At 43.7% G+C, this 25,395-nt stretch overlaps 2 protein-coding genes across 5 annotated transcripts in view; one reads left to right on the forward strand and one right to left on the reverse strand.

The window, feature by feature from the left end:
* The window catches only part of GRIP1 (glutamate receptor interacting protein 1), a 225,720-nt gene extending 212,140 nt beyond the window's left edge, over positions 1-13,580 (forward strand). The window contains exons 22-23 of the mRNA XM_077775268.1: positions 11,008-11,154; positions 13,319-13,580. Of these exons, the coding sequence (XP_077631394.1) occupies positions 11,008-11,154; positions 13,319-13,546 (375 nt within the window). The 3' untranslated portion in view covers positions 13,547-13,580. The remainder of the gene's footprint in view (positions 1-11,007; positions 11,155-13,318) is intronic.
* Positions 13,581-15,005: 1,425 nt separating this feature from the next.
* HELB (DNA helicase B) overlaps positions 15,006-25,395 on the reverse strand; it is a 33,433-nt gene continuing 23,043 nt past the window's right edge. For all 4 annotated transcript variants that reach the window (XM_077775295.1, XM_077775294.1, XM_077775293.1 and 1 more), the window contains 2 exons: positions 21,837-22,322; positions 15,006-18,755 (listed from right to left, as the gene is read on the reverse strand). In XM_077775295.1, coding sequence (XP_077631421.1) covers positions 18,651-18,755; positions 21,837-22,322 — 591 coding nt within the window. In that variant the 3' untranslated portion in view covers positions 15,006-18,650. The remainder of the gene's footprint in view (positions 18,756-21,836; positions 22,323-25,395) is intronic.

Below are 25,395 nucleotides of genomic sequence, written 5' to 3' on the forward strand. Positions count from 1 at the left end.
CAGCGTGAGCAGGGGAGGGTCAGAGAGAGAGGGAGATACAGAATCCGAAGCAGGGTCCAGGCTCGGAGCTAGCCATCAGCACAGAGCCCAACATGGGGCTCAAACCCACGAACCATGAGATCATGACCTGAGCCGAAGTTGGACGCTTAACCGACCCACCCAGGCGCCCCAGGAAGCTCTTTATTTCTTATAGCTGCCTTTGCCACCATCAACTTTTTTCCCAGCCTAAGTTCACTTTGCATTTTCAGTGTATCTGAATGTTTCCATAGGGGATCTTTTTCTTGAGATGATAAAGTTGTTTTTCTCCTTGTAAGGAGTGTCGTTTTCTGTGCCTAATGGCAGCTTATTTTGCAATATTCTGCCTGAGTCAGGAAAAGTGTCTCAGCCCTAAGAGGAAATATGAAATGCAAACACACATCTTATTCAGACACATGCCTCTTTCTTCACCAAATATTTGGAGTTGGTACTCAAGATCAAATGAGTCCTCATGGCAGGTATAGACCTTCTCCAAATAGCTAGTATAGAATGGTCTTACTCTGGAAGTCACTAGAAGCTAAAAATGACAAGCTGAATATATGAACCTTTTGCTTTTGCCTATCCCTACTTGCTAGCTGCAGTTTCTCTTTCTCTAGGCAAGGGGTGATCAGTTAGAAAGAATGCAGACTTCATTGTCAGGCACACCGAGGTTTGGTCACAGCCTGACAGTCATTAGCCGTGTCACTTGTCTACACCTTAGTTTTCTCATTTAGCAAAGGCGGGGGCAGGATCCTGCTCAGGAGAGGCGCCTTCACAAACAGCATTTTCCCTGAGGAAGTCACTATCGTTCAGAGCCTTGCCTGAGCCATGCGATGTCAGAAACCCGGAAACACAGATCTCCACAGCGTCCCAGCCTGAAAAGAAGATTCCGCCTTCCTTAGAGCCTCCGAGAGGAGATGTAAACCAGAATGAGAAATCTGTTTAGACAAAGACAAATGGAGGAGTGTCTCGTTACTAGTCACCACCTCCATCTAAAGAACATATTCCCTCCCTGTAAAACCAGGAGCAGCGAATAATCAGAACATTGTTGGAGGGACGTGGATGTGTGGATGTGTGTGGAGGCTGCGTTGTGTGTTTTAAGATGAGTAATGGCATTCAGCCCTGACAGGCCTCCAGAAGGGTCATTCCCTCTGCTTTATCTATGATCCTGTTAAAATGCACTCCTCAGAATGTAGAAAATATAATTCTTTTTTTTTTTTAAGATTTTGGGGTGTTTTTTTAGTTTATTTTTGAGAGAGAGAGAGCACACATGAGTGGAAGAGGGGCAGAGAGTGAAAAAGAGAATCCCAAGCAGGCCTCTCGCTATCAGCGAAGAAGAAACTTTCTGTATGTCTCGTCAGTGGGGCAGGGGAAGCAGTAAAGCTAGAATGAGATTTCCAAGTTAGGGTTAAAGCTGCCCTGTGACTTCTAGGGGGGAAAAGGCAGCACCCTTATGGGTACCTTTTCATTTGCGACTCCACCTGGCCCAGCTCAGTCTGCATCGTATGACTCTTCAGCAAGTTGCCATCCATCTCTGCCGGGTCTGAGCTCGGAGCCATGGAAACATGAGTCCAACAGAGTGGCGGGCCCCAGACTCAGATGACCACAGCAGTCTCAGCGCCCCAATGTGCTTTATGCTGTAGCTCCAATGTTAGTAGCTTCCCTTAAGTCCCGCTCTGGCCAGGGATCCTACACCTCATCTTGATGTCTTTATGTCTCTGTTGTGATCAATATGTTCACTGATAGGTTTGTAAGATATTATTTATGTTCTCTATAGGGTGTTCATTTACAAACGGCGTAGCGGCTCTCTGAGGGTCACTCTGTCCCCCTAATGGCCTGGTCCTTGGAGAGTAGCCTGTAGGACCTCTTCCTTCACCATTGTTCTGTCCTATAACTTGTCTGGCTGTAGTAAGGATTACACTGATCATGGTCTTGCCCAGGGCTTGTCTCTTTCTCTGCCTTAGACAGATAACAACTCTCGCCTTGTTCCCGGGATCCTTGTCCTGTCCGACCTCCTGAATGACAGTGAGCCTGGTCCAGAATTCCCACAAGCCCACAGGGTGAGCGGAGGGCATGCCTCCCAGCTAGAGATGCCGGTGGCCCTTGAAGCAAGGAGGCCCACGTAGACTTAAGGACAATGGAGGTCTGAAGGTTTCAGAGGAAGCTGGACAGGGTCAGGAGCTGGAGAAGAGCCAGGCCAGGGCAGACCTGAGCCAGAAAGCGGAAGTAGGAGCAGAGGGAGCAGGTGCTGAGTAACCAGGCCGTCCTGAGAAAAACCCTGGAACAGAGACTCTCCCAGCTGATTAGCTTACTGGCGGCTGCGGCAAGGGAACGGGCTGGTGGCGGTGTTACCAGCTGAAGTGGGGAGACCCTGTGCCCTGGGGCCTTGGCTCAGTTCATCCCAAAGATGTCACTGAGGGTTCTTAGTCTCCTTATGAGAAAGAATGCAAGGATAGACACATAACACAGTGGACAAACAGCACCAGCAAGAGAGTTTATTAAAGTGAAAGTACGCTCTTGAGATGTGAGATCAGGTGAGAGAGAGAGACAAACACCCTGGGGCTTCGCTTTCTATCTTTTATTGACAGTCATTAACAAGGAGGTGGAACATTCATTACTTGGGGCGGAGATGCAGGGTTTCGTGCCTTTTCTTCCTTACTTGGTTAGGGGTTTTCTGTCATGGCATCCGCCATCTTGGGCCTTTCTGGTTTCATCCAGCTTCCTGTGGGGTGCTGCCAGGACAGGAGAGCTGGGCATGACTTTCTCATTGCCGTCCTTCAGGCATCCTGTTAGAACGGAACTGACCGCCTACTCTGACAGCAGAGCCGGCGATAACTAGGTGACCAGGTGCCCATGGCCTGATTTGATTCCCCGGAGAACTGGAGACTGAGCTCGCTCTTTTCTCTTTGCTGTGACATGAAGCGATAGAGGTAAAGCTGCTCTGACATGAGTTGGGAAAGCAGCACATAAATCCATCCCAGATCTTAAAAACTGTGACGCTCCCCTTGGTTCGGACTCCATTCTCCAAGGGCCAAGTCAGCCCTGACGTGCTCATACTTAGAGCCAAAATCCAAGCTACAGAATCTCTCGTTGTTGAGCCCCTACTTCCCAAGCCTGTGGTACCACACTCTTGCCAGGAAGCAGCAGGAGGCAGTGTTTGAAGCAGCTGTCCCTTCCTCTCCTCTGCCAAGGAGGCTCCCCAGACAGCAGGGCAGCAGCTGTCTTCCCTGACCCAGTTTATCTTGAATCCCAGTCTGAGTGGCATAAACTGAAATCACTTCCTCTTGGGCTGGAAGAACACAGTTGGGAGGCCATACCTTTATTTTCTTCCAGCCTCACAAGTAGTAATAAGATTATCCTCCAAGCCAACATTACTTGAATTATAGAGTTTAAAGGAAGAGAGCTACCCCTGTGGTGTCCGCTAGAATAAAGCCAAGTGCCTGGTGATTTACGGGCAAACTAGTGCCATCTCTGAGAAACAGGTGTCGATTTGGCCCTTATGGCCATCAGGTAAGGGGCTGAATGATAGGGAGGCTGCCAGGGCTTCGAAAGTGCTTCTGGGATAACTGTCACTTGCCATGACTTGCTCAAGATAGCAGACACAATTGGCCTTAAGACCCAAGTGGGGAGAATTGCCTCTGTGGCTTAAAGTCTTTCACATGTGTCAAAACTGAAAACAGAAACATTAGGTTTCTAATCTTTGCCTTGAGGACGTTGTTCAGACATGTGAATAGACTTGCTTAGAAATCTAAAACAAGGCTCAACTTGAATTGTGGTGAACCGTTCTGCGTCCTGTTAAAGCTTCTGTTCTCAGGAGGATTAGAAACAATTGCAGCATGTGCTGACGAATAGTTAAAATTGAACTGAGCTTTGTAAAACCACGTTCTTGCCCAGAGTTATGTTTCAAGAGGCTCATTGGCCCTTTTAGAATGGAAAAATCTAGCCCTGTGTTCATAGTCCAGGTTTTCCGGCTGCATTCTTTGGTCAGCACAGAGTAGAGACCCTACGAGAAAACTTGATTCCCAGGACCCAGAGAGGGGAACATGAAAAGCGCAAGGAGCAGAAGTTTAGGCAGATGTTCATGGAAAGCCACAGAGGGGCTCTGATGAGAAGAAATACAGCAGACATGATAAATTATTCATCTTTTGCTTGTTGGGCAGTTGGAAATGGATAAAGGCTGCCTGACCCACTAGGAGATTATATGTCCAGTAGGAAAGAAAAATAAATCATACTTTGGTGGAAGGAACACAGCAAATGAGGTCAGATACTCAAGCACTGCATCCTAGAGCTTATGCATTCTAACTGGACAAGTACGCCCGTCAACTTTTTTAAGAGTTCCCTTTTCATTAGCAGGAAGGGAATAATTCTGCTACACGAGATTGCTAGGATTTCAAAAGCAATCTTATGTAAGAAAGTGCTTGTGTAAGGAATTCATCTGTGGCACAAAAATAAAAGGAGGGGAGGAATCTTGGAATCCTTAGAATTCTTTTTGAACAGGGAATAAATCAGAAGTAACCACCACCAATCTCCATGCCAGTAGGAGGCGGCAGCTACATGGCACAATTTATTGTCGCTGCTTTGAGAGCAGCCAGCTGTGCTCCCCACTTTTGTGAATCATTGATTCCTGGCATCTTCTCTTTTGTGTCACTCTAAAATAATTTCATTTTTGTTATTGGCTATCTCCAGGAGAGCCATAGAATTAGCTCTTAAAATTCCTTTTTTTAAAATTTTTTAACGTTTTATTTCAGAGATAGAGATAGAGATAACATGAGCAGGGGAAGGTCCGAGAGAGAGGGAGGCACAGAATCTGAAACAGGCTCCAGGCTCTGAGCTGTCAGCACAGAGCCCGACGCGGGGNGAGAATTAGCTCTTAAAATTCCTTTTTAAAAAATTTTTTAACGTTTTATTTATTTTGAGAGATAGAGATAGAGATAGAGATAACATGAGCAGGGGAAGGTCCGAGAGAGAGGGAGGCACAGAATCTGAAACAGGCTCCAGGCTCTGAGCTGTCAGCACAGAGCCCGACGCGGGGCTTGAACCCACGAACCGTGAGATCATGACCTGAGCCGAAGTGGGACACCCAACCGAGCCACCCAGGTGCCCCAAAATTCTTTTACCTCTAAAATTAGGGAGTCATTCTAGAAAACAGATTTGTTTCAAATTCAAACCATTGGTTCGCCTCTTATCTTGAAGAGTTTGCCCTCAAGTCTAAGGCCTCATGGCCAACAACTCTGACCTTAAAGTTAACGAGCTAANCGCCCCAAAATTCCTTTACCTCTAAAATTAGGGAGTCATTCTAGACAAACAGATTTGTTTCAGATTCAAACCATTGGTTCGCCTCTTACCTTGAAGAGTTTGCCCTCAAGTCTAAGGCCTCATGGCCAACAACTCTGACCTTAAAGTTAACGAGCTAATCTGTGAACCTGCTCTGATTGACATCCAACTCGAATACTGTGGTTAATGTACTACCTCTGCCTGGTGTCCGCATTGTTTGGTCCCCCTCCCAGGCTCTGGCCGTGGAGGTGACATCCAAGAATCACAGGCCAGTTGAGCAATAAAGAGCTTCACTGTTACCCTAGGCCCTCACCAAACGCTCCCCCCAGTGCAAGAATACTGGTTCTTGTGTTAGAAAACATGCCTTAGGTCTAAGACAGAGGCAGGCTTCTCGATGTCCATTGCAAGCATAGGCTTTGCGACCCTCACATCTGGGTGCACCTCAGGAGTGTGGCTGGGCTTGCAGAGAAGATGCCCCACTACCCATCCAGCCAGGAGCACAGGGTCCCTAGGAGCCTCGCCCACACCTAGCTGTAAGTGGAGCCGAAAGAGCTAGGATGCAGTGCCCTCTAGGAGGCGGGGTGTTGGTCCCTCACCAGCAGTGCTACTTGCCACGTGCCGAGAACATGACTAGAAACAAAGACACAAAGGGGCAGGAGGACACGAAATCCCGCAGACAAGGCACAGACAGCGCCAAAGCGGGGCACAGGAGCAGGGACCTTGAATAAAGAGATTCATCTACTAAGAAGCAAGGCCCAAAGAATGGCCGACTGTCGCCAATCCTATTAGCTATCTGCTTTCTCCTCCTCCCCCTCCTCCTCCTCCTTCTCCTCCCCCTCCCCCTCCCCCCCTTCTCCTTCTTGGCCTTCTGCCCCTTTTCCTCCTCTTCCTTCCTCTGAGAAAGGAGCATGTGGATGGGAGGAAAAGAGCTAGAATATAAACTAAAAAAGTTCCCTCCAATGAAGTCACCTTTGAGGACTGGCTGATTCCAAATTGGGAGCGGGAAATATTCATGATAAGTCATGATATCTTGGAACCAGAAAGCAAAGAAGTTATCAAAACAAATGGGTCATATAGAAGTTAACATGATAGACCCCCCCTTAGCCAAAGATAAGAATGTTTGAAAACCCAAAAGAGTAATGATGAAATTCATTGAAATCCATTATCTATATATAAACCCAGAGGTTTATAGGGATACTTTACTTAACAGAAGTCACCCCCCCCCCCCCCAAAAAAAAACAAAAAACCCTCTTTGGGACACCATTGGAAACATTTACTGTACCGATTCCCTATACTAAAATTGGAAAGGAAGAATTAGCATTCATTCAGCCTTTCTGGTACAGGCTGCACTTCATAGTAACCAAATAGCACTAACTGAAGAAAGGAGTGTTCTTTACAAAAGAATTCTAGCTGGGGTGCCTGCATGGCTCAGTCAGTTAAGCGTCTCACTTTGGCTCAGGTCATGATCTCGTGAGTTGGAGCCCGCATGGGATTGTCTGCTGTCAGCGCAGAGCCTGCTTCAGATCTTCTGTCTCTATCTCTTTCTCTCTCTTTCTGCCCCTCCCCTGCTCACGCTCACTCAGTCTCTTTCTCCCTCTCAAAAATAAGATGAAAAAAAAAAAGAATTCTAGCTAACAAATATGGAAGCTATTATAAGGATTAGAAAAAGAGTATCACTCTGAAGCCCCTAATGAAATTGATTCAGACAATGGTCACCATTGGTCAAAATTTACATTTAGATGAGAGGTTGGTGGGAAGCTGTCCTTACCTGGACACCCCCAACCCCCAGAGTGGGAGGAGTAGACATTGAACGATGTGATGTCATAGGAAGCACACCTGTGATCAGGTCCTACCCCTCCCCACAAAGCTGACCGTGACTCCAATCAAGGATCCAGAGGTAATTTCCATTTACAGGGAAATGAGAACCAGAAGAGCGAGCTGCAGGACAAGGTACTGTTCCCATAGTAAGGGAACAGCAGGGGCCATGCTCCAGATGAGAGGACATTAACACTCAGGCGTAGACCTTGTTACGATCCTGATTTGAACAACCCCACTCTAAAAACCACTTTTGAGACAATCAGGGAAGTTTTGTTATGGACTAGGTTTTGGAGTGTATCAGGGAATAAGGATTAGTCTGTGAATGAATTAATGACATTGAGGTTATGTAAAAAGAGTGATCATTTTTCCCCCAAGATTCATCCTGAGGTATGTAGGAGTGAAATGACCTAAGGACTGGCATTTGCCTTAAAATAATCCCACAGAGAAGGAAAAAGAAGGGTGGACGAAGCAAGTGTGGCATGCTCTGAAGGGTCGTGGGTCTGAGTGATGAGTCTATGGGGATTCATTGTTCTAGCCTCTCTACTCTTGAATCTGCTTGACATGTTTCATTAAAAAATAGCTTTCTCCTAACTCAACATATTGTGGTAATGATTTTGCAAAATAAGTATGCCAAGTCATTATGCAGTATGTCGTAAACTTATACAGAGCTGTATGTCAATTATATCTCAACAAAACTGGGAATTAAAAAAAAATTTTAATACCTTTCTCCAATAGCCCCCCTCCCCTCCTTAGGAAAGGGGCAGACCTTACCTGAGCTATGGCCCAAGGCCAAATCATAATTATAGAGGCTCTGTCGGTTAAGCGCCCTACTCTTGGTTTCAGCTCAGGTCATGATCTCAGGGTTTGTGAGTTCGAGCCCCACATCTGCTTGGGATTCCCTCTCTCCCTCTCTCTTCCCCTCCCCTGTTCACTTTATCTCTCTCTCTCAAAATAAATAAACTGTAAAACATTTTTTAAAAAATTATAGAAGGAACTAAAAATTCTGCTTTGTAATGATTATTCATTAAACAACCACATGCGAGGTAAGGAGATAGTGTGCCATGAAAGATCTGAGCTTCACAATCAGAACCTCTGGGGTTTGAACCACTTCTCTGTTGCTGGCTATTTCACTATGGACAAGTTGCTAACTCTCTGTGAGCTTGAGTTCAGTTCCCTGTCTGTGTGGTCTACTCTGCAGACTTGGTGGAGTCAGTAACATCCTATTTGCCTTTCAGTTCATACTCAAGACACACAGTCTTTATCACTTATTAGCAAGAAGTCTAGAATTTCCTGCTGGGGGTCTCTCCATCCTGCCTACCTACACCCCTGTCCAAGAATGGGGCTTCCTCAGCCTTTAGGCAGGGCCGGCCTGGCTTCAGTCAAAGGTGGTTTCACCTCTCATGTCCACACGGTGTCACCATTGAGCCATCCTGGCCCCAGCCATCCAGCCGCCCTGCAACTACAGCCTGGACAATTCCCAGCAGAGCCCTGGGGCGAGAGAGGCATTAGGGGAGAAGGGCTTGAATTAAATGCCGTTTAGTTCACACGCACAGCACCTCTTGGCCAGTTTTGACTGGCTTCCATACTCAACCACTTGGTATGTCAGAACCAGTCCTTTCATTTATTTGACAAAAACACTAACCTCACTATGTGGAAGCCATGGTGCTAGGGGTTTGGGATATACTGGTGAACCAAACAAAGCTTCTTCCCCCTTGAGATTCTCTCTCTGTCTCTCCCCCACTCAAACTCTCTCTCTAAAAAATACTTCAAAAAAAACAAGCCTGAGACTCTTACCCATCTCTAAGGATTGTTAGGATTAAATCAGGTATCTTCACTGGTCATAAACTCAAGAAGCTTATGTTTTGCTCACTGCTGTACCTTTTTATTTTTATTTTTTTAACCACTATGTCCTTAGTCTTTAAACCAGTGCCTGGCATGCACACACACACACACACACACACACACACACACACACACACGCACAGAATGATAGAATGAGCCTGCAAAGACGATCGTTCCATTGAATCGTTCCATTGAACATTAGTTCCCTCAATTCTTTTCCGAACATGTGATAGCCCCTCTTGTGTGTGGAGTCCCCCGCGGAGCAATTTTGATGTGCACAGGAATCACCGGGACCCGCGGGTGCCGGTTCAGTCAGTCTGGGGCCGGGCCTGAGTCTCTGCATGGAACATGCTTCTGCGAGGTGTGGATGCTTCCGTTTTGGAGCTCACTTTAACTGCAAGGCACATGTTTGTTTGTTTCCTCTTAAAGCAAAGTTGCAACAAAATCCCTTCTAGTGTACTTGTAGGAAAGAGCCAGGTAGGGGTAGAATGTTTGTATGTCTTAATTCATAGGATCTAGGTTAGATGCCATTTATTATGAAACTCCTCTGATTTCAGGGATTTTAAAATATGAAAAAAAAAAAAAAAAGGCCTATCTTAGAACCTATAAAATAAGGCATAAATGTTTGGTGTCTGTAATCGGGTAGACAGGCCCCCACTATTCATTACCTTTGTGACCTTGGGAAAATTACTTAACCTCTATAAAATTGAATTTCCTCACCTCTGATATGGCAATAACCATGAGGGCTGTTCGGTGAATAGTATTGACTCAGCCAGCTTGATTTTGTAGCTCTCTGCCCTGTGAAATAAAAAACCACAAACACCACTTTCTGGAGTTCTTTTGATATTCTCTACTTCTCTCAAATAAACTAGGTGGGTATAGAAAATAGACCTGTTTTATCTTTACCTTTTGTCCTGTACAGCTCTGAATTTTCTACTACTTTACAAGAACATATACATGTATTACTTGCATGAGAAGAAGAGAAAGGATTTAAAAAAAAATAATTAGTATAAAACAAAGAAAGCCCAGATTGGTGCTTGAAGAGCGCATCAGTTTGTATGGAGGGCATCGGGGAAAGCTTAGTGCTATCAGTGGCCAGCTTAAGACATTAGATGAGCACAAAGTGCTGAGTATGTCACCTGGCAGGGCCCAGGACAGTGTGTGCTCAGCAGATGTTACACATAAATGTGTTTGCCTCTGGAAGGCAGCCTCCCCTCTCATTCACCGCTGTTTCCCAGCACCCAGAACCCTGTTTAGAACGTCGTAGAGACTCAGTACACATGTGGTGAAACGTATGAATGACTGCATGGATGATGAACCTCAGACTCACTCTTGCGGGGGGTCAGATGGGAGGCACGAGAATCATGGGAAGCTTTACCCGGCAGGTGGCTACAGGTGCAGACGGAATCAGTGAGGCCCGTAGCTGAGAAGGGGCAATGCCTTGAGTTGTTGAAACCAAAGCCTGGCTGCTATTCAGGCCAGACCCCGCAGCGTGTCAGTTACAAGAATACTTTGAGGTCTTTTAACTCATTTTTACTCTCAGCGTGGACCTTCAGGATTGGGATCCCATAGCAAATAAAATGATGGACTCTGTGGCGCCTGCTCAAAGGAAAATGATACGCCGAGCACTGTACCTAGCACAGCATCAGGCTCGGTTGGCAGGAAGGAAAAGCCTTTGGCTTGGTCCTGATATCCAGCTGCTGCTGGCTACCCCCAGCACCCGGGTGCTGCTCCGGGAAAATAGAGAAGTCAAGCTGCCCTGGGAAAATTCCCACCTCTGTACATCCGAGGACTGTGGTTAACAAAAACAAGACCAGGACTCTCTAGCAATTCCCTTCCCCTTTTCAGTTCTGAGCGTGCCTTTACGGATTCCAAGGATGTTCTTGGAGAGGAGGAAAATCAGCAGGGGTGTGGGGAGCTGCCTGATATATTACAAATCCATGGTGTTGCTGAGTAAATGTGTTTGACAAGTTGTCAAACAATTGTTGCACAAGAAGTTACACAAGCGAAGGTCTCCCGCCAAGCTAAGTGTCCCTGTCACGTTTTCTCACTCTCCAGGTGACCTTGTACAAGAGCTCCGATATGGAGGATTTTGGGTTCAGCGTAGCAGATGGCTTGCTGGAGAAAGGAGTGTATGTCAAAAACATTCGCCCAGCTGGGCCAGGAGACCTCGGTGGCTTAAAACCCTATGACAGACTCTTACAGGTAAGACCTCAGGTGAAATTCTAATGTAACTTTCCAAATTCTTACCTGACCAGTGCCCACCCATCTGCCTTTGTCTCGGTGCTAGTTAGGGCCCCTCCCATATGGGATAAAACCTTTCCCTTTGGTAGAATTTACCAGTCATTGAAATTGTCTGGTTCCCTGTGTATATTCTCCAGCAGATTATAAACGGCTTGAGAGCTGTTACATTACTCTCCCATTTCCCCTTATACAATACACCATATCTCAGTATCTCACACAATTATCTGAAAGCAAAAAGCTAAACCTTGTTCACTGAGTGGACTACTATCATGGCCATGTATAGTTTCAGTGAGCCAGGCAATCTCCTGATTTTACAGTTTTTAGGAATAGCATTTTGTAGGAAAAAGAGGGGATCGACATCAGTGTTGAAAGTGTATCTAACTGGAATGAGTCTGGAACCAAAGAGCTGACTTTCAAAGTTGAGGCTATACTGATTGGTTGGCCTTCAGACACGTGTTCACCAAAGCAAGTTATCGTTGATCAATTACAGTTTTTTTTATGTTTTATTTATTTCTGAGAGAGAGAAAGAGAGATGCAATATGAGCAGGGGAGGGTCAGAGAGAGAGGGAGACTCAGAATCTGAAACAGGCTCCAGGCTCTGAGCTGGCTGTCAGCACACAGCCCGACACGGGGCTCGAACCCACAAACATTGAGATCATGACCTGAGCCGAAGTCAGACACTCAACCAACTGAGCCACCCGGGTGCCTCCAATTACAGTTTTAAAACCAATTCTGATGATCACTTTTATCATAGCAATAGAATAATTAGTCTTATCCTGGCAGGATGGGACACTTTTATTTTCTACAGATACTCGAATGTTTGTTGAATGAGTAACTGTGGTAACATAACCTCTTTGTGTCTCTTCCTAATCTATAAATTGGGGCTGTGCTGTACCTACTTTCATGGAAGCTGAAGCTATATAGGTAGACTGGGTTCAGACTGTGAAGGGCCTTGAATGCCATGATGAAGCTCTTGGACTTTACTCTCAAGCATATTAATTTCTTAAGCAGAGTAGTGATATAATTTGTCAATTTAAAAAGACAATAGAATAATACCGTACGTGAATTGGGGTAGAATGGGGAAGGGGAAGACCACAGGGAGGGAAACAAGGTGGGTATGGGTAAGGTACCTGACCTCAGACCTTAATACCTTCAGTACTTCCAGGTAGAGCAGCCTGGGAGGCAACTGGCAATTTGGATCTGTTGCTCTAAAGAGACGTTAGAGCCAGATTTAGGAGATTTAGGTTACTGAAGGGCATGGGTTTGGATGAAGATAACTATGGTGGGCTTATAGTGAGAAAGAGAAGAGAATCGAGGACAGAAAAAAACCAGTTTAAAGGATAGGAAGAAATGAAAGTCGGCAAGAGCTGAAATTGAGTTAAAATGGATCAAAACAAACTGGTGTCGTAAAGAGCCAAGGAAGGAGAGTTTTAAGGATGAGTGGGGGTCAGGCACAGCCAGTGCTAACGGCCAAAGCGGATGAGCCTCAGAGACACCATATCCGTGTTGGACAGTTGGGGTCATGTGTACTTTACGTGTCAGGTTCCAGATGTGAAAAGATTGAGAATGAAAAGTCGAAGAGTGGAAGCAGCATGTAGATGGTTTAAAAACCCTTGTTGGTGAAGAACAGGGAGAAATAAAAGAAGATGAGCACATGTATAAGCTGAGGAGGGGATGGGCTCACTTCCGAGAGGTAGTTCAACATCACGGTCAAGAGCACAGCTCTGGGGCCAGTCAGACTGCCTGGGATCCCACCCTGTCTGGACCGCTTACCAACTGCTGATCTGAGGCAAATCTCTGAACCAGTCTTGCTTCACCGACCTCATCTGGAAATTAGGGATGATGTCCGGCACTTGGACCACATGCCGAGTGTGAGGCAATCTGCTTGGCATGGGGGTGTTGGGATGCATCCCTGTTCCGAGCTCGCAAGGGCCTTACAGTTTACTAGCAAAGAATAAGTCAGCCAATGCCTACCTTCTAGTGTGGTTGGAGAAAGGACAGACCCTGTGCAGGGTGCTCATTTAAGCACCCTCAGGACACCTGTTAATGGCAAGTGTTACTCTGGGTTCTGAGAATTAGCTTAGACTGTAACGATAATTCAGAATGGCTCTTCTTGATTTTTCAGGTTAATCATGTCCGAACGAGAGACTTTGACTGCTGCCTTGTTGTGCCCCTCATAGCAGAATCTGGAAATAAGCTGGACTTGGTTATTAGTAGAAACCCACTGGCTTCACAGAAGTCTATAGAACAGACTCTGCCGGGAGGAGAATGGAGCGAACAGAACAGTGCTTTTTTCCAACAGCCTAGTCATGGTGGTAATTTGGAGATACGTGAACCCACTAACACATTATAGCAACGCTTTTTATAAAGCAGGACAAAAGACAATATCTACATGGTGCTAACAAAATCCCTTTCAGATTTCTGTGGCATTGAAAGCACAGATAATCACGTGGCATTAACTGCAAGCACAGGGGTCTTTTAAATCTCTCTCATGGCTCATGTTCACTTCCCCTTTCAAGTTGAAGAGGTTTCTTTCTTGGTGACCGCTATGGTATATGGCAGCCAATTCCCTGCCAGGCCCAACAGTAGAGAGAAAAAAAATAGTAGACGGGCCACCCCTCCCCCCAGTTAACATCAGAGGAAATTTTTTACAAGTTCATCTTCCAATCACTTTTTAAAAAGAGAAATGTCTGTTTGAAAAATCTTCTCTATGACAAGTTCCTTAATTCACTTTGCAATCAGTTTCTTACTATGAAGTCGTTAATGTCAAGAACTTGACCAACAAGTCTTTCCACGAAGCTGGCTCTCCTAGGGGAACTCAAGTTTGAGATGTGGCTAGGGACTGCTGCCATGGGGGAGGGGGATGCAGGTGTAACATTATCTTAAAACGTTTCCGCGATGATGCACGTAGGAGACCATAATAGGTGGTGGTAAATGTTTTGCCCCAATATAGGAATGATCTTAACTAAGATGTATGCTATTCCCTATGCAACAAATTTACAAACAGGATATGTCTTGTGACCTGTTTTTTTTTTTTTTTTAAGGACACATTTTTAATAGCTGCAAATCTCTGATAATGAATTAGAGTGCTTAGGACCACTGAGAATTAGTTATCTTATTTTTAAAATTCAGGACTAAGAATTTAAGAGAGAATGAAGAGTCTATTAAAATGAGGTTTATCTTAATGATAGCAAATCAAACTCATCTTGCTTGACATGTTTGGAAAACTGGTTATAGAGGGGTGTACAGCACACGTACTTTAAAATGACACTGGACTATCTTTTGTTCTGAGCCATGCTACTTCTTGAAATTGTAAATACATCTTTCACAGAATGCATTGCCAATTACCATCCCTCAAAGCAATAAATTGTGACAGTTGCTTTTAATGTTCGTCAGCAACTGTTCTCATTTGTTCAGATATTTTGAATAGTTACACTAATAACTGTTACTTGGTGAATACTTAAAAAATAGATCTGTATATTGACTGTAGAATCTCCATATTGAAATGATTATTTTCCAAACATTTTCATTTGGGTCAATAATTCAAGCGACTGCTTAGGTAAAGCATTTGAACACTGTGTCCTTTGTTTAAGGAAAAAGTTCACCTTTCTTTTTGTGCAAAGAAATATATTATTTCAATCATATTTCACAACCCGCCAGGGCAAGAAAGTATAAAGCAGGATCATGTTAAGAGAAAAAAAAAAAAAAAAAAGAGAGAGATCATGAGTCACTTAAATATGTATTTTTATTTGTAACAAACAAGTATTAAGCTGTAAAGTATTTTTGTACAAATTTAATACTTTAATAGCATGGTATTTATCGTCTATGTATGGTTTTGGGGAATTCAAAATTGTTGCAAATATTTGTATGGAAAAAAACAAACCCTCTACCAAATGGAATAAAAAGTGATTTTAAAAAGCCAAAATTATGACATACAGTTTTTGGTGCTTTGAATATATTTTATTCTAGATGAACCCTACACAAGGCTTAGTGCTACAGATTTTTTTTTAAATTTAGTTTATTTATCTTAGAGAGAGAGAGAGAGAGAGAGATGGAGTGTGAGTGGGGGAGGAACAGAGAGAGAGAGAGGGAGATGCGGAATCCGAAGCAGGTTCCAGGCTCTAAGCTGTCAGCAAAGAGGCTGATGCAGGGCTCAAACTCATGAACTGTGAGATCATGACCTGAGCTGACGTTGGCTGCTTAACCAACTGAGCCACCCAGGTACCCCAGAATTTTCTAAAGGGGAGAGGTTTTGCCATAAACTTGAAAAGCAGCACTGGAAGGATGGGAAGAACATAGGTTTTAAAATCAGATCTGGGTCTGAATTCCAGCTCTGGTACTCACTGGTGGTATAAAATTTAGTTACTGTCAGTTTCCCCACCTGTGGTACTGAAGGTCATATCTGCACTCAGGACTATTGTATGGAAAAGATGTAAAACATATAAAGTTTAAGTCCTAAAACAGCCTGTACAGAGAAACACCCCAGACTAATTATACAATTATTTGACGTGACAAAGATAGATTTTAACTCAACAATCATAACATCTGCCCTCAGAGAACATCACATGTGTTCTATGAAATACATTTATATAAATTAAAATATACCAATTTTAATGAATGCTATGCTACTTTAAAAAGACACCTACACTTACAGTCCCAACATTTTCATGTTTGCAAACTGTCTTGCAGGCCTTGTAAACTCACAGGAACAAGGTAAGGATGTCCACTCTCACCATTTCTAGCTAACAATGTATTAAAGGCTGTTGCCAGAGCATTAAGACAAGAGAATGAAATAAAAGGCATCCAGATTGGAAAGAAAGAAAACATTCTCTCTTTGCAGATGATATAACCTCAATTATAGAAAATCGTCATTAAGGAATTCACTAAAAATACATTAAAACTAATAAATGAGTTTAGCAAGGTTGCAAGATACAAGCAAGATCAACTATATTTCTGAACAGTAGCAATGAACAACAATATAATGGGAAATTTTTTTTTGCAAGTAATATTTCTAATAAGGAACTTGTATGTCAAATATATAAAGAACTCTTATCTCAATAAGAAGAAAAAATAACAATTTAAAAATGGGTAGGGGCACCTCAGTGGTTTAGTCGGTTAAGTGTCTGACTTTGGCTCAGGTCATGATCTCATGGTTCGTGAGTTCAAGCCCTGCGTCGGGCTGTCTGCTGTAAGCACAGAACCTGCTTCAGTCCCTCTGACCCTCTCTCTCTCTGCTCCTCTCTCGCTCACACGTGCTCTCTATCTCAAAAATAAAATAATAAATTTTTTTTAAATCGGTCAAAGATTTGAATAGACATTTCTCCAAAGAGGTCATACAAATGACCAATAAGCACATAAGAAGATAATTAACATCATTTGCCATAAGGGAAATGCAGATGGAAACCACACTGAAATAGCACTTCACACCTACTAAAGTGGCTGTAATTACAAAGCCAGGTAATAGCAAGTGTTAGAATGTGGAGAAACTGGAACCCTCACACACTCCAAGTATAAATAGAAAATGGTGTGGCTGCTTTAGAAAACAATCTGGCAGTTCCCCAAATGGTTAAGTATAGAGAGTTACCCTATGACCCAACAATTCCATACCTAGAAATATAATTAAAAGAAATCAGGGGTACCGGGGTGGCCCAGTAGGTTAAGCCTCCGACTCTCAATTTCAGCTTGTGTCATAGTCTCACAATTTGTGAGCTCAAGCCCCGAGTCAGGTTCCCGTGCTGACAGCACAGAGCCTGCTTGGGATTCTCTCTTTGCACCGCCCCCGCCCCCCATAAGTAAAAAATAAAAATAAAAAATAATAAAAAATAAAAAAAAGAAATTAAAATACAGGTCCACAGAAAACTTGTACACCAAGGCTCACAGTAGCATTTTAAAATAGCCAAAAGTGGAAACAACCCAAATATCCATCAACTGGATAAGCTGAGAAATTCAATGCGCTATATCCATACAATAGAATAACTATTTGTCCATAAAAGGAGATGAAGCCCTTTTGTCTCACTGCACCACTGAAAGCAAGATAGCTCACCTGCAGCTCTACCGGAAACACCTGTAAAAATTCAGCCAGGGTTCCTGATTTTGTCTTATCAGCTCAAACCAACATGGTGTGTTCCAGAAATACAGCCTCCACATTGCTGCCAATTTTTCCATCAATACACAAAGGATATAAGGCTTCATCTGGTTAGATTGAGTGATTCTCCTTGAATGGACTATCCGAGACATCTACTCAAGAAAAGGAACAGTGCTAGTTCTTGGTATCTATTTGTTAATCTTTAATAAAAGAGAGAGATGGTAGATGCTACAACACGAAGTCTAACATCATTACGCTAAGTTAAAGAAGTCAGTAACAAAGAACCACATATTGCAGATTCCATTTATGTGCAGTGACCAGAACAGGCAAATCAATAGACAAAGTAAATTAGTGTTGCCTAGAGCCGGAGGGAGGAGGGGATGAGAACTAAGGGGTACAGGGTTTCTTTGGTGGAGGTGATAAAAATGGTCAAAAATCTATCGTGGCGTTAGTAGCAGGACTCTATGAATATACTAAAAGCCGCTTGATTTTACACTTTTAATGGGTGAACTGTATGGGAATTATATCTCATGAAGACTCTTTTTCAAATATGGGGATAACAGGTACACTTTTTCCTTAACTTTTTCTTTTAGCAGCTGACAATAAATAGAGCTCTAAAAAAAATAACATCACTGAGAGAAAATAATTCTCCAAAGTAGAATACCTTTAAAACAACGTATTCCTAAAAGAAGTAACAATCATGTGCCATGATGGAGGCGTTAGCTAATGCTACAGTAGAAATCACACTGACTACAGAAATGCATCAAATCAACACACTGTACACCTTCAACATACACAGTGCTACATATGTCAATGAAACCTCAAATTCAGGAAAAGAAATGGACTCCCTAATCAGAAGGAATTTCCGGGAAAACAGTCCCCGGGTGGAGTGGAAAACATCCAGCAGTGATGGAGCAAGGAGCAGCCTTGCAAGGTGAACACTTGGCATTGAACATCCTGAAAAGGCTGTCAATTCATACACAAGGCGTAATTACAGTCTCTCGTTACCATGGCTTCACACCATTGGCCAAGATCCAGCATGATCATGGAAGTTAATAAAGGTATTATCGCAAAAATAAAACACTTCATAAAGTACAGACTTAAAAAATATATATATAACAAATTTTTCCTGCATTTATGTCCAGTGCTACCAGTCAGTTATCATGATGACAGATGTTGAAATCATTACGGTTCTTTGATCAAATGAATTTAAAACATCTGCTAACACAAACACCTTAAAGTAAAGCTCCAGTTTACATATCCTGTTTTATACCTTAATATTTTGAAGCTATAATGTTAACTTTGTGTTGAATATTAAAAAAGAGAGAGAGAGAGAGAGAGAGACAATTACTTTGAGTAATCTGAAATAAAATTAAGTTTCTTGATTACTTGTGGGTATGAAAAGTTGCCTGGGGGTAAAACCATTCAGTCTCAAATTCCGAAGTTTCGAAGACACCTGTGGAGATGATTCTTCCACCTGTTAGGACAACAATAAAAATGAGATTAATTTTCTGAAAATATACACAAGTTACCCTATGTACTTCTATTTCCTCTACTTCTACGGAAGACAGAATACATTTTCCCCGCCCCCTTGGAAGTCCCGAGCAGCAGACCAGGGCAATCAACTGTCAGCAACTTGTGAGATTGTATCTGCTTTCGCTCACTGTACCATCTCCAGCACCCAGCTCCGGGACTGGCGTGAAGAAGGGACTCTTTGTGAATGAGTACATATATATATAATTTGTACAGGGGTGGCCACTACATAATTTGGCAGGCCAGTTCCAAGTTAAGAACTTCATGATGGTTAAGTGCAGAACATTAAACCAAGTATGGTGTAGTTTTAAGCAGAAAGCCCCCTAGGACGGACTGCTCAGCTGCACATCCATGACACTGGCCTTGGGTGCGATGTGACAAAACACCGCAGTGCCAGTATTCTTGGTACTGTTAGTGATTCCCAAGCCCAAGGCAATGGATTAGTATGGTCACGAGAAAGTTTCACCGCCAAAGGGAAATGGGAAAAAGAAGCACAATTAATCTTTCACAATGCTAAACCTGTTCAATTTATAATGGTTACCTTTATGTGTCAATCTGGCTATGCCACGGTACCCAGATAATTAGTCAAATATTATTCTAGAGGTTTCTGTGAACCTTTTTTTACATGAGGTTAACATTTAAATCAGTAGACTAAGAATAAAGCAGATTATCCTCCGTAACGTAGGTGCGCCTCATTTGATGAACTGAAGGCCTTAAGGGAATACTTAAAAGAAAAAAGATTGACCTCCTCCCAGAAACAAAGAATTGTGCCTGCGCTTGGGTGCAAACTGCAGTGTCAACTCTTCTCTGGGTCTCCAGCCTGCTGGGCTCCCCGGGAGATTTAGAACTTGGCAGCCTCCGTAGTCAGGAGCTAATTCCTTAAATAAAGCTAGATAGGTAGATGACAGGTGAAGGTAGGCAGGTCAATACATAGGGACACAGACGCAGCTTACTGGTTCTGTTACTGGAAAACCCTGACTAATAGAAGAACTATGTTTATTCAGGAATTTTGTGATTATGCCTTTCCTAGATATTTTTTTTTATATAATGCCATTTTCTTTCAAAAAAATTCTGGAAATCACTGCTTTCTATGATAAATTTTCAAATATTGACGCATATGCTTTTATTTAAAGGGGAATTTCTGTCTTGCACCCTTCCTTTTTTTTTTTTTTCCATTGGGGGACGCGAGGCAAAACAAACAAACAAACAAAAAATCAGAACAATATTTTCTTTTAAAGCTTTTTTTCAAAACCCAAAGCTATTGATCCACAAAAAAGCAACAGCATCATGTAGGAGGGGCTCAGCCATCAGTACGTGCAGAATTAAAATGCTGCTGTGGTTCTTATGTAGCTACATGTACATGAAGGAAAGGTGTGAGGGCAGCCCTTGTCGCAAATCTGAGCTTTTAGAAATCATGTATCTCAGTGCACTAGGAAGTCTAGAATTATGGAAACACAGGAGTCCCTAGTTTATCACTCGTGGGGCTTTGAATTCTTAGGTTCTTCATTCCCAGGGGTTTCTGTAGGCATCATGTGGCTTTGGCAAGGCTTGCGAGTGGCCCGCTGTGCAGTGGCCGCAGCCAACGCTGGACTCTCTGTGTTCACGGACCTCTTGCCGTACTGGTCTTGGCCAGAGCTTAAAACCTTTGGCAAGCTTGGCAGCGAACATGGATAACACTGTCACTGTCTCTTTGTACCATCCTATAAACCATAAGCCGCCCATCCCATGCCGGCGTGAAGAAACATAAAGCAAGAAACTTCTAGAAAAATGGCTTTTTCTTTGGAATTTTCTGTTCCAGTTCAAAAGCCTTATTATCCCAGGGTCTTTGTAAGAGGTAATACAGTCAATTTCAGGAAAAGGTGTTTTGTTGAGATGGAAATTCCATACCAAAGAGTTGATATGGAGCACAGGATAAAACTAAGAATCAGCAGGGATCCAACTACTTCCACGAAGGTTAAAAAAAAAAAAAAAACTTCTTTTTTTTTTAACCATGCCTGTCCCTCGGCCTCTTTTTCCAATCCTAATGTACCTAGATCCCCTGGAAGCCCAAGCTGGGAGCCCAAGAATCACGCTCAGGCCCAACCCCACCCATCAAGTCCCGTGCACCCTTGACCCCTAAGCAGCTCTTTTCCAACCCCATCACTACTACCTGACTTCAGAACCTAATCATTCTGTTCAAGTCACTGAAATCATCTCTTTGCAGGGAACTCATCCCCTATGGCCTCCCAAAACATAACTTGCTCAACTCCAAAGTGACCTTCAAAAACTTCAACGCACCGAGCTCTTAAAATGCATCTAGTGTCCCCCACTGCGTTCAGAAGAACACTGCACACTGAACGTTCTCTTTGGAAGAGCCTGTGTCTTCCCGCCTCTTCCAGTGTCTTCAGCTCAGCCTCCGTTTGCGCGCTGTGCTCCAGCCACACTGCTCCACACTTGTGATGGCCTAAGAAGCCAAGACGTCTCATGCTGCACTTGCCGGCACCGTCTCAGAGAACGGTTTCACTGTCTCCTACCCATCCGGGGTCAGAGGCTATCCATAGTCTGTCGTTAGTACTCAGCTAGGTATTGGCAGCTTACACTGGCACTTTCCCCTCGGGCTCCCACCATGGCCCCTTTCAAGGCCATGGCCTTGAGAGCATGGACCCCAGCACATGAAGCAATTCTCAAACTTCTACTGGAACTTCATTTGGGGATCATTGATAATTACCCAGCTGCTTTCATGGACAGTGGGGATAAAAGTAAGACCGTAGCCCACAAAGGGGGAGGGGGGGTGACAAGGAAGATGTGTAGAAAGACAGTACAAGATGACAAAGTCTCCCTGCACACCGCCTGTGCGGGCCTCATGCCAAGTGACAAAGAGCGCTAGGATCGAACACACACAGGGGAGAGGACATGTGTCCGAGGGAAGAGAACACGTGTTTTTAAGTCCTATAGCACAATGTGACACTAATAAAAACTCCACAGCCATTTATCAGCGCACTGAAGTCAGCGCACCTTGAAGAGCACAGGAGAACGTCACTCTTACCATCAGGACCTTGCTTGGACTTTCAGCATCACTCATGCCACAGGTTCTTTTGGACCCGCGGGGTTTTGATGGATCTTCATCTGTACCCACTTCCTCGGGTGAAGAGAATCTCCGCGCTCCAGCAAGGGGGATCGTCCTGTCATCAGCTGCGGAGGCCTCGCTTCTGGGTGTCACATTGTTGGTTGCGACTGGAGGCTGCTGTGGTGTTGACGGCTGTGTGCTCGCTCTGCTGCTATCTCCAGAGCCCTCCGACGGGGAGGCGCAATCTGCTGGGGTCGCGCAGCTCTTGAAGAGCTGGTTTTGCAAAAAATGTTTTAAGCGAGTTTTTCGGGGAACACTGCTTTTCATAATGGCACTCCGGAGGTGCGACTCTTCTGCGATGACATACACTCTGCAGCGGCCCCTGGTCACCGCCGTGTAAACATGCTGCCAGTGCTGGCGGCCCGCTTTCCCCACCACGTACACGACCGTCTGCTCCTCGGACCCCTGGGAGGGAAAGAATGCGGCGGGCAGAGTTAGTACTGCACGGCGGGCTCATGTCTTCACGCAGTCCAGCAAGGCAGAAAAGAGAGAAGTCCTAAATCTACTGCTTGGCCAGAATATTCACCTAAATCTACCTTACGCTTCCAGTTTCTTCATTATCCAAGAACTCGCGTTTCCTAATCATGCTGTTGAGTTCAGGTCTTACAGATCCACAGCTGGCTTGTAGAAATCCAGCAAAAGCTCAAAAGACTGCATGCCGTGGCAAATCTTCCCTAGTGAAAGAACTTTCAATGATCGTGTAGGCTCTACGTATGTTATCCCACCCATACTTATACAGCACAAAATAAACACCTTAAATATTCGATAATAGGAGAATAAATTTGTTTATATTCATATCAAGTATCTGTATATAGACATTTGAAATACTATTCTGCAAATGGCAAAGATCCCTTAAAATTTAAGAAAAGTGTAAAAGCTGGATACGTTTGGCACACCTGGGTGGCTCGGTTGGTTAAGCATCGGACTCTTGATTTTGGCTCAGGTCATGATCTCACAGTTGGTGAGTTCAATCCCTACATCAGGCTCCATGCTGACAGTGTGGAGTCTGCTTGGGATTCTCTCTCTCTCTCTCTCTCTCTCTCTCTCTCCCCCCCGCCCCTCCCCCATCTCTATCTCAAAATAAATAAATACATAAGCTTTAAAATAAAAACTGGATACCTTTATGTAAAGAATGATCACAACTCTGTAACACAAAATAAAATTACTCTGATCCAAAAATGTACACACAAAATGAACACATTATCTAACAAAACAAGTCACAAAAAAAAGACGGAAATCCATCCTATCAAAAATTTAACTAGTCTGTCTCCAAAATGGAGGCCCTGTGGACAATTTTTTTTCTTGTACTTTTCTGTATTCTCCCATTGTTGAACATTTATTACTTTCATCAAGATAAACAAAACAAAACAGAACAATGAACTTTTGCTTTTTAAGTTTGGCAAGTCAAGAATTCTATAGGCAAGAAAAACGCCCAATGTCACCATGTAACTATGAGCAAACAATTTCAACAATGTCACCATGTAACTATGAGCAAACAATTTCAAGTCTGGGGACTATTCTCAGTCCCTATTATTTTCAGTGCCGACATAAATAAGTGGTCCGAATCATTCTCTCTCCCAATGCCTCCACACTCCCCCCACCAAAGGAATTGTGGAAAGACAAATGACATGTAGAAAACACAGATCCTCAGTTAAAACCCTCGTCCACAGCAAGCCCTTCTATCTCTAGACACAGAGAATTGGAACCCACGCTTCAGTTTATCAAAGTGTGACAAATACTTCCTTCTGGGACTGCTGAGTCTCAGAAATGTGCTTCAATGACACCTGGTTATACAAACGCTAAATCCATTTTACAGACGCAAAGCACCATTTCTCCCTTTAGACCTCATATTGGGTACTACTAAACAGGTAAATGTCTAAACCTAAACTTAGTTCACTGAGCTCCTAATCAAGGAGCACAGAAAAACTTAACAGCTTCATAGTCTGTCTCCCTCGTATTCACATGTGCTGCAACCCACAGCCCCTCACGGCATCTACAGGGAATATGTATAAAAAGCAAATCCAATCACATCAGACTCTGCTTAAAGCTACAGCTCCCGAGCTCTCAAAATACAGTCCTAACTCCTTACTATGGCTCTTCTGGCCCTTCAGAAGCCAGCCTTGGCCCTGCTCCCCTCCCCCGCCCCCACTTCCTTTCCCTTGCCTTCCCACGCACAAGCCTCACTCCATCCAGCACTCGAACCTCTCTGTGGTCCTGCAGCGCCGGCCCCCTTCTGGACCATCCATGCACTTTCCACACCCCCTGCACTCCCTCTGTCACAGAACATTTACCGAGCTGGAATGTAACCGTCTGCCTTCTTCACTGTATTCCTCACTGGACTGTAAGCTCTGCGAAGGCAGGGCCACATCTTTCTTGCTCACTGTTCTTGACCCAGTGTCTAATGATTGATGATAAAAATTAAACAGCCATGCCAAAGGTGTGCTTAGAAAGCAGGACATGGACATCTGATGTCACCTCAACAACCTCTATAAATTATTCATCCATTTTTCATATCTTTCTCAAATCATTAGAACTTTCAAACTTCTTAAGGGAGGCAAGTTTCACACCCTTACTTTTAAGTTATGTATATGTCTGTTCTCTAAATGTGTTCTAAAACTCCGTATGTGTACGAGTAGACATAAACCATTAATTTCTTTCATGAGTTTATAGACTTAGAATCTGAAAATCTGTATGGACCTTAGAGTGGGAGTTAAAACACCTTCTCTGCAAAGGGTCAAAAAATAAGTATTCTAAGTTTTGCAGGCCAGCTGTTCTCTATGGCAACTACTCAATTCTTCCTTTGTAATGCAAAGCAGTCAGAGCCAATATGTAAATGAACAAGTGCTGCTGTGTTCCAATAAAACTTTATTTACAAAAACTGGTGGTGGGCCAGATATGGATACCATATTGGAAAAATCAGTCCTAGAAGGTCTTAGGAAGTGACCTGGCCCCCCATCTTTGATCCTCCCTTACCCTGCATTACTTCTCTGACCTCATCTCTTGTCACTCTCCCACACTGGCCTCCTTGCTCTTCCTGTTCATCAAACGACAGGCTGCCACCTAAGAACTGTGGCCTTGGCTATTCCCTCAACCTAGAATGCTCTTCTCCCAGATACTCACATGGTTAACTTCTTTACCTCCTTCAAGTCTTTGTTCAAATGCCACCTTCCCAATGAGGCCTATACTGACTACTATTTAAAATTATAACTGCATCCCACACCTATCCCCACCCCTTTTCCATAGCATTTGCCACCTTCTACCATAATATGATCTACCATAATATATACAGTTGACCCTTGAATAACATGGGCTTAAACTCCACATGTCCACTTACGTATCGTTTTTTAGATAATAAACACAGTACATTAGTGTAAATGTATTTTCTCTTCCTTATAATTTTCTTTTTTTAATAAATATGTTTTCAAATTTATTTATTTATTTTGAGAGAGAGAGCACAAGCAGGGGAGGGGCAGAGAGA

The sequence above is a fragment of the Crocuta crocuta genome, unplaced genomic scaffold, assembly GCF_008692635.1.
Source record: "Crocuta crocuta isolate KB4526 unplaced genomic scaffold, BGI_CrCroc_1.0 scaffold97, whole genome shotgun sequence".
In the NCBI taxonomy this organism is placed as follows: domain Eukaryota; kingdom Metazoa; phylum Chordata; class Mammalia; order Carnivora; family Hyaenidae; genus Crocuta; species Crocuta crocuta.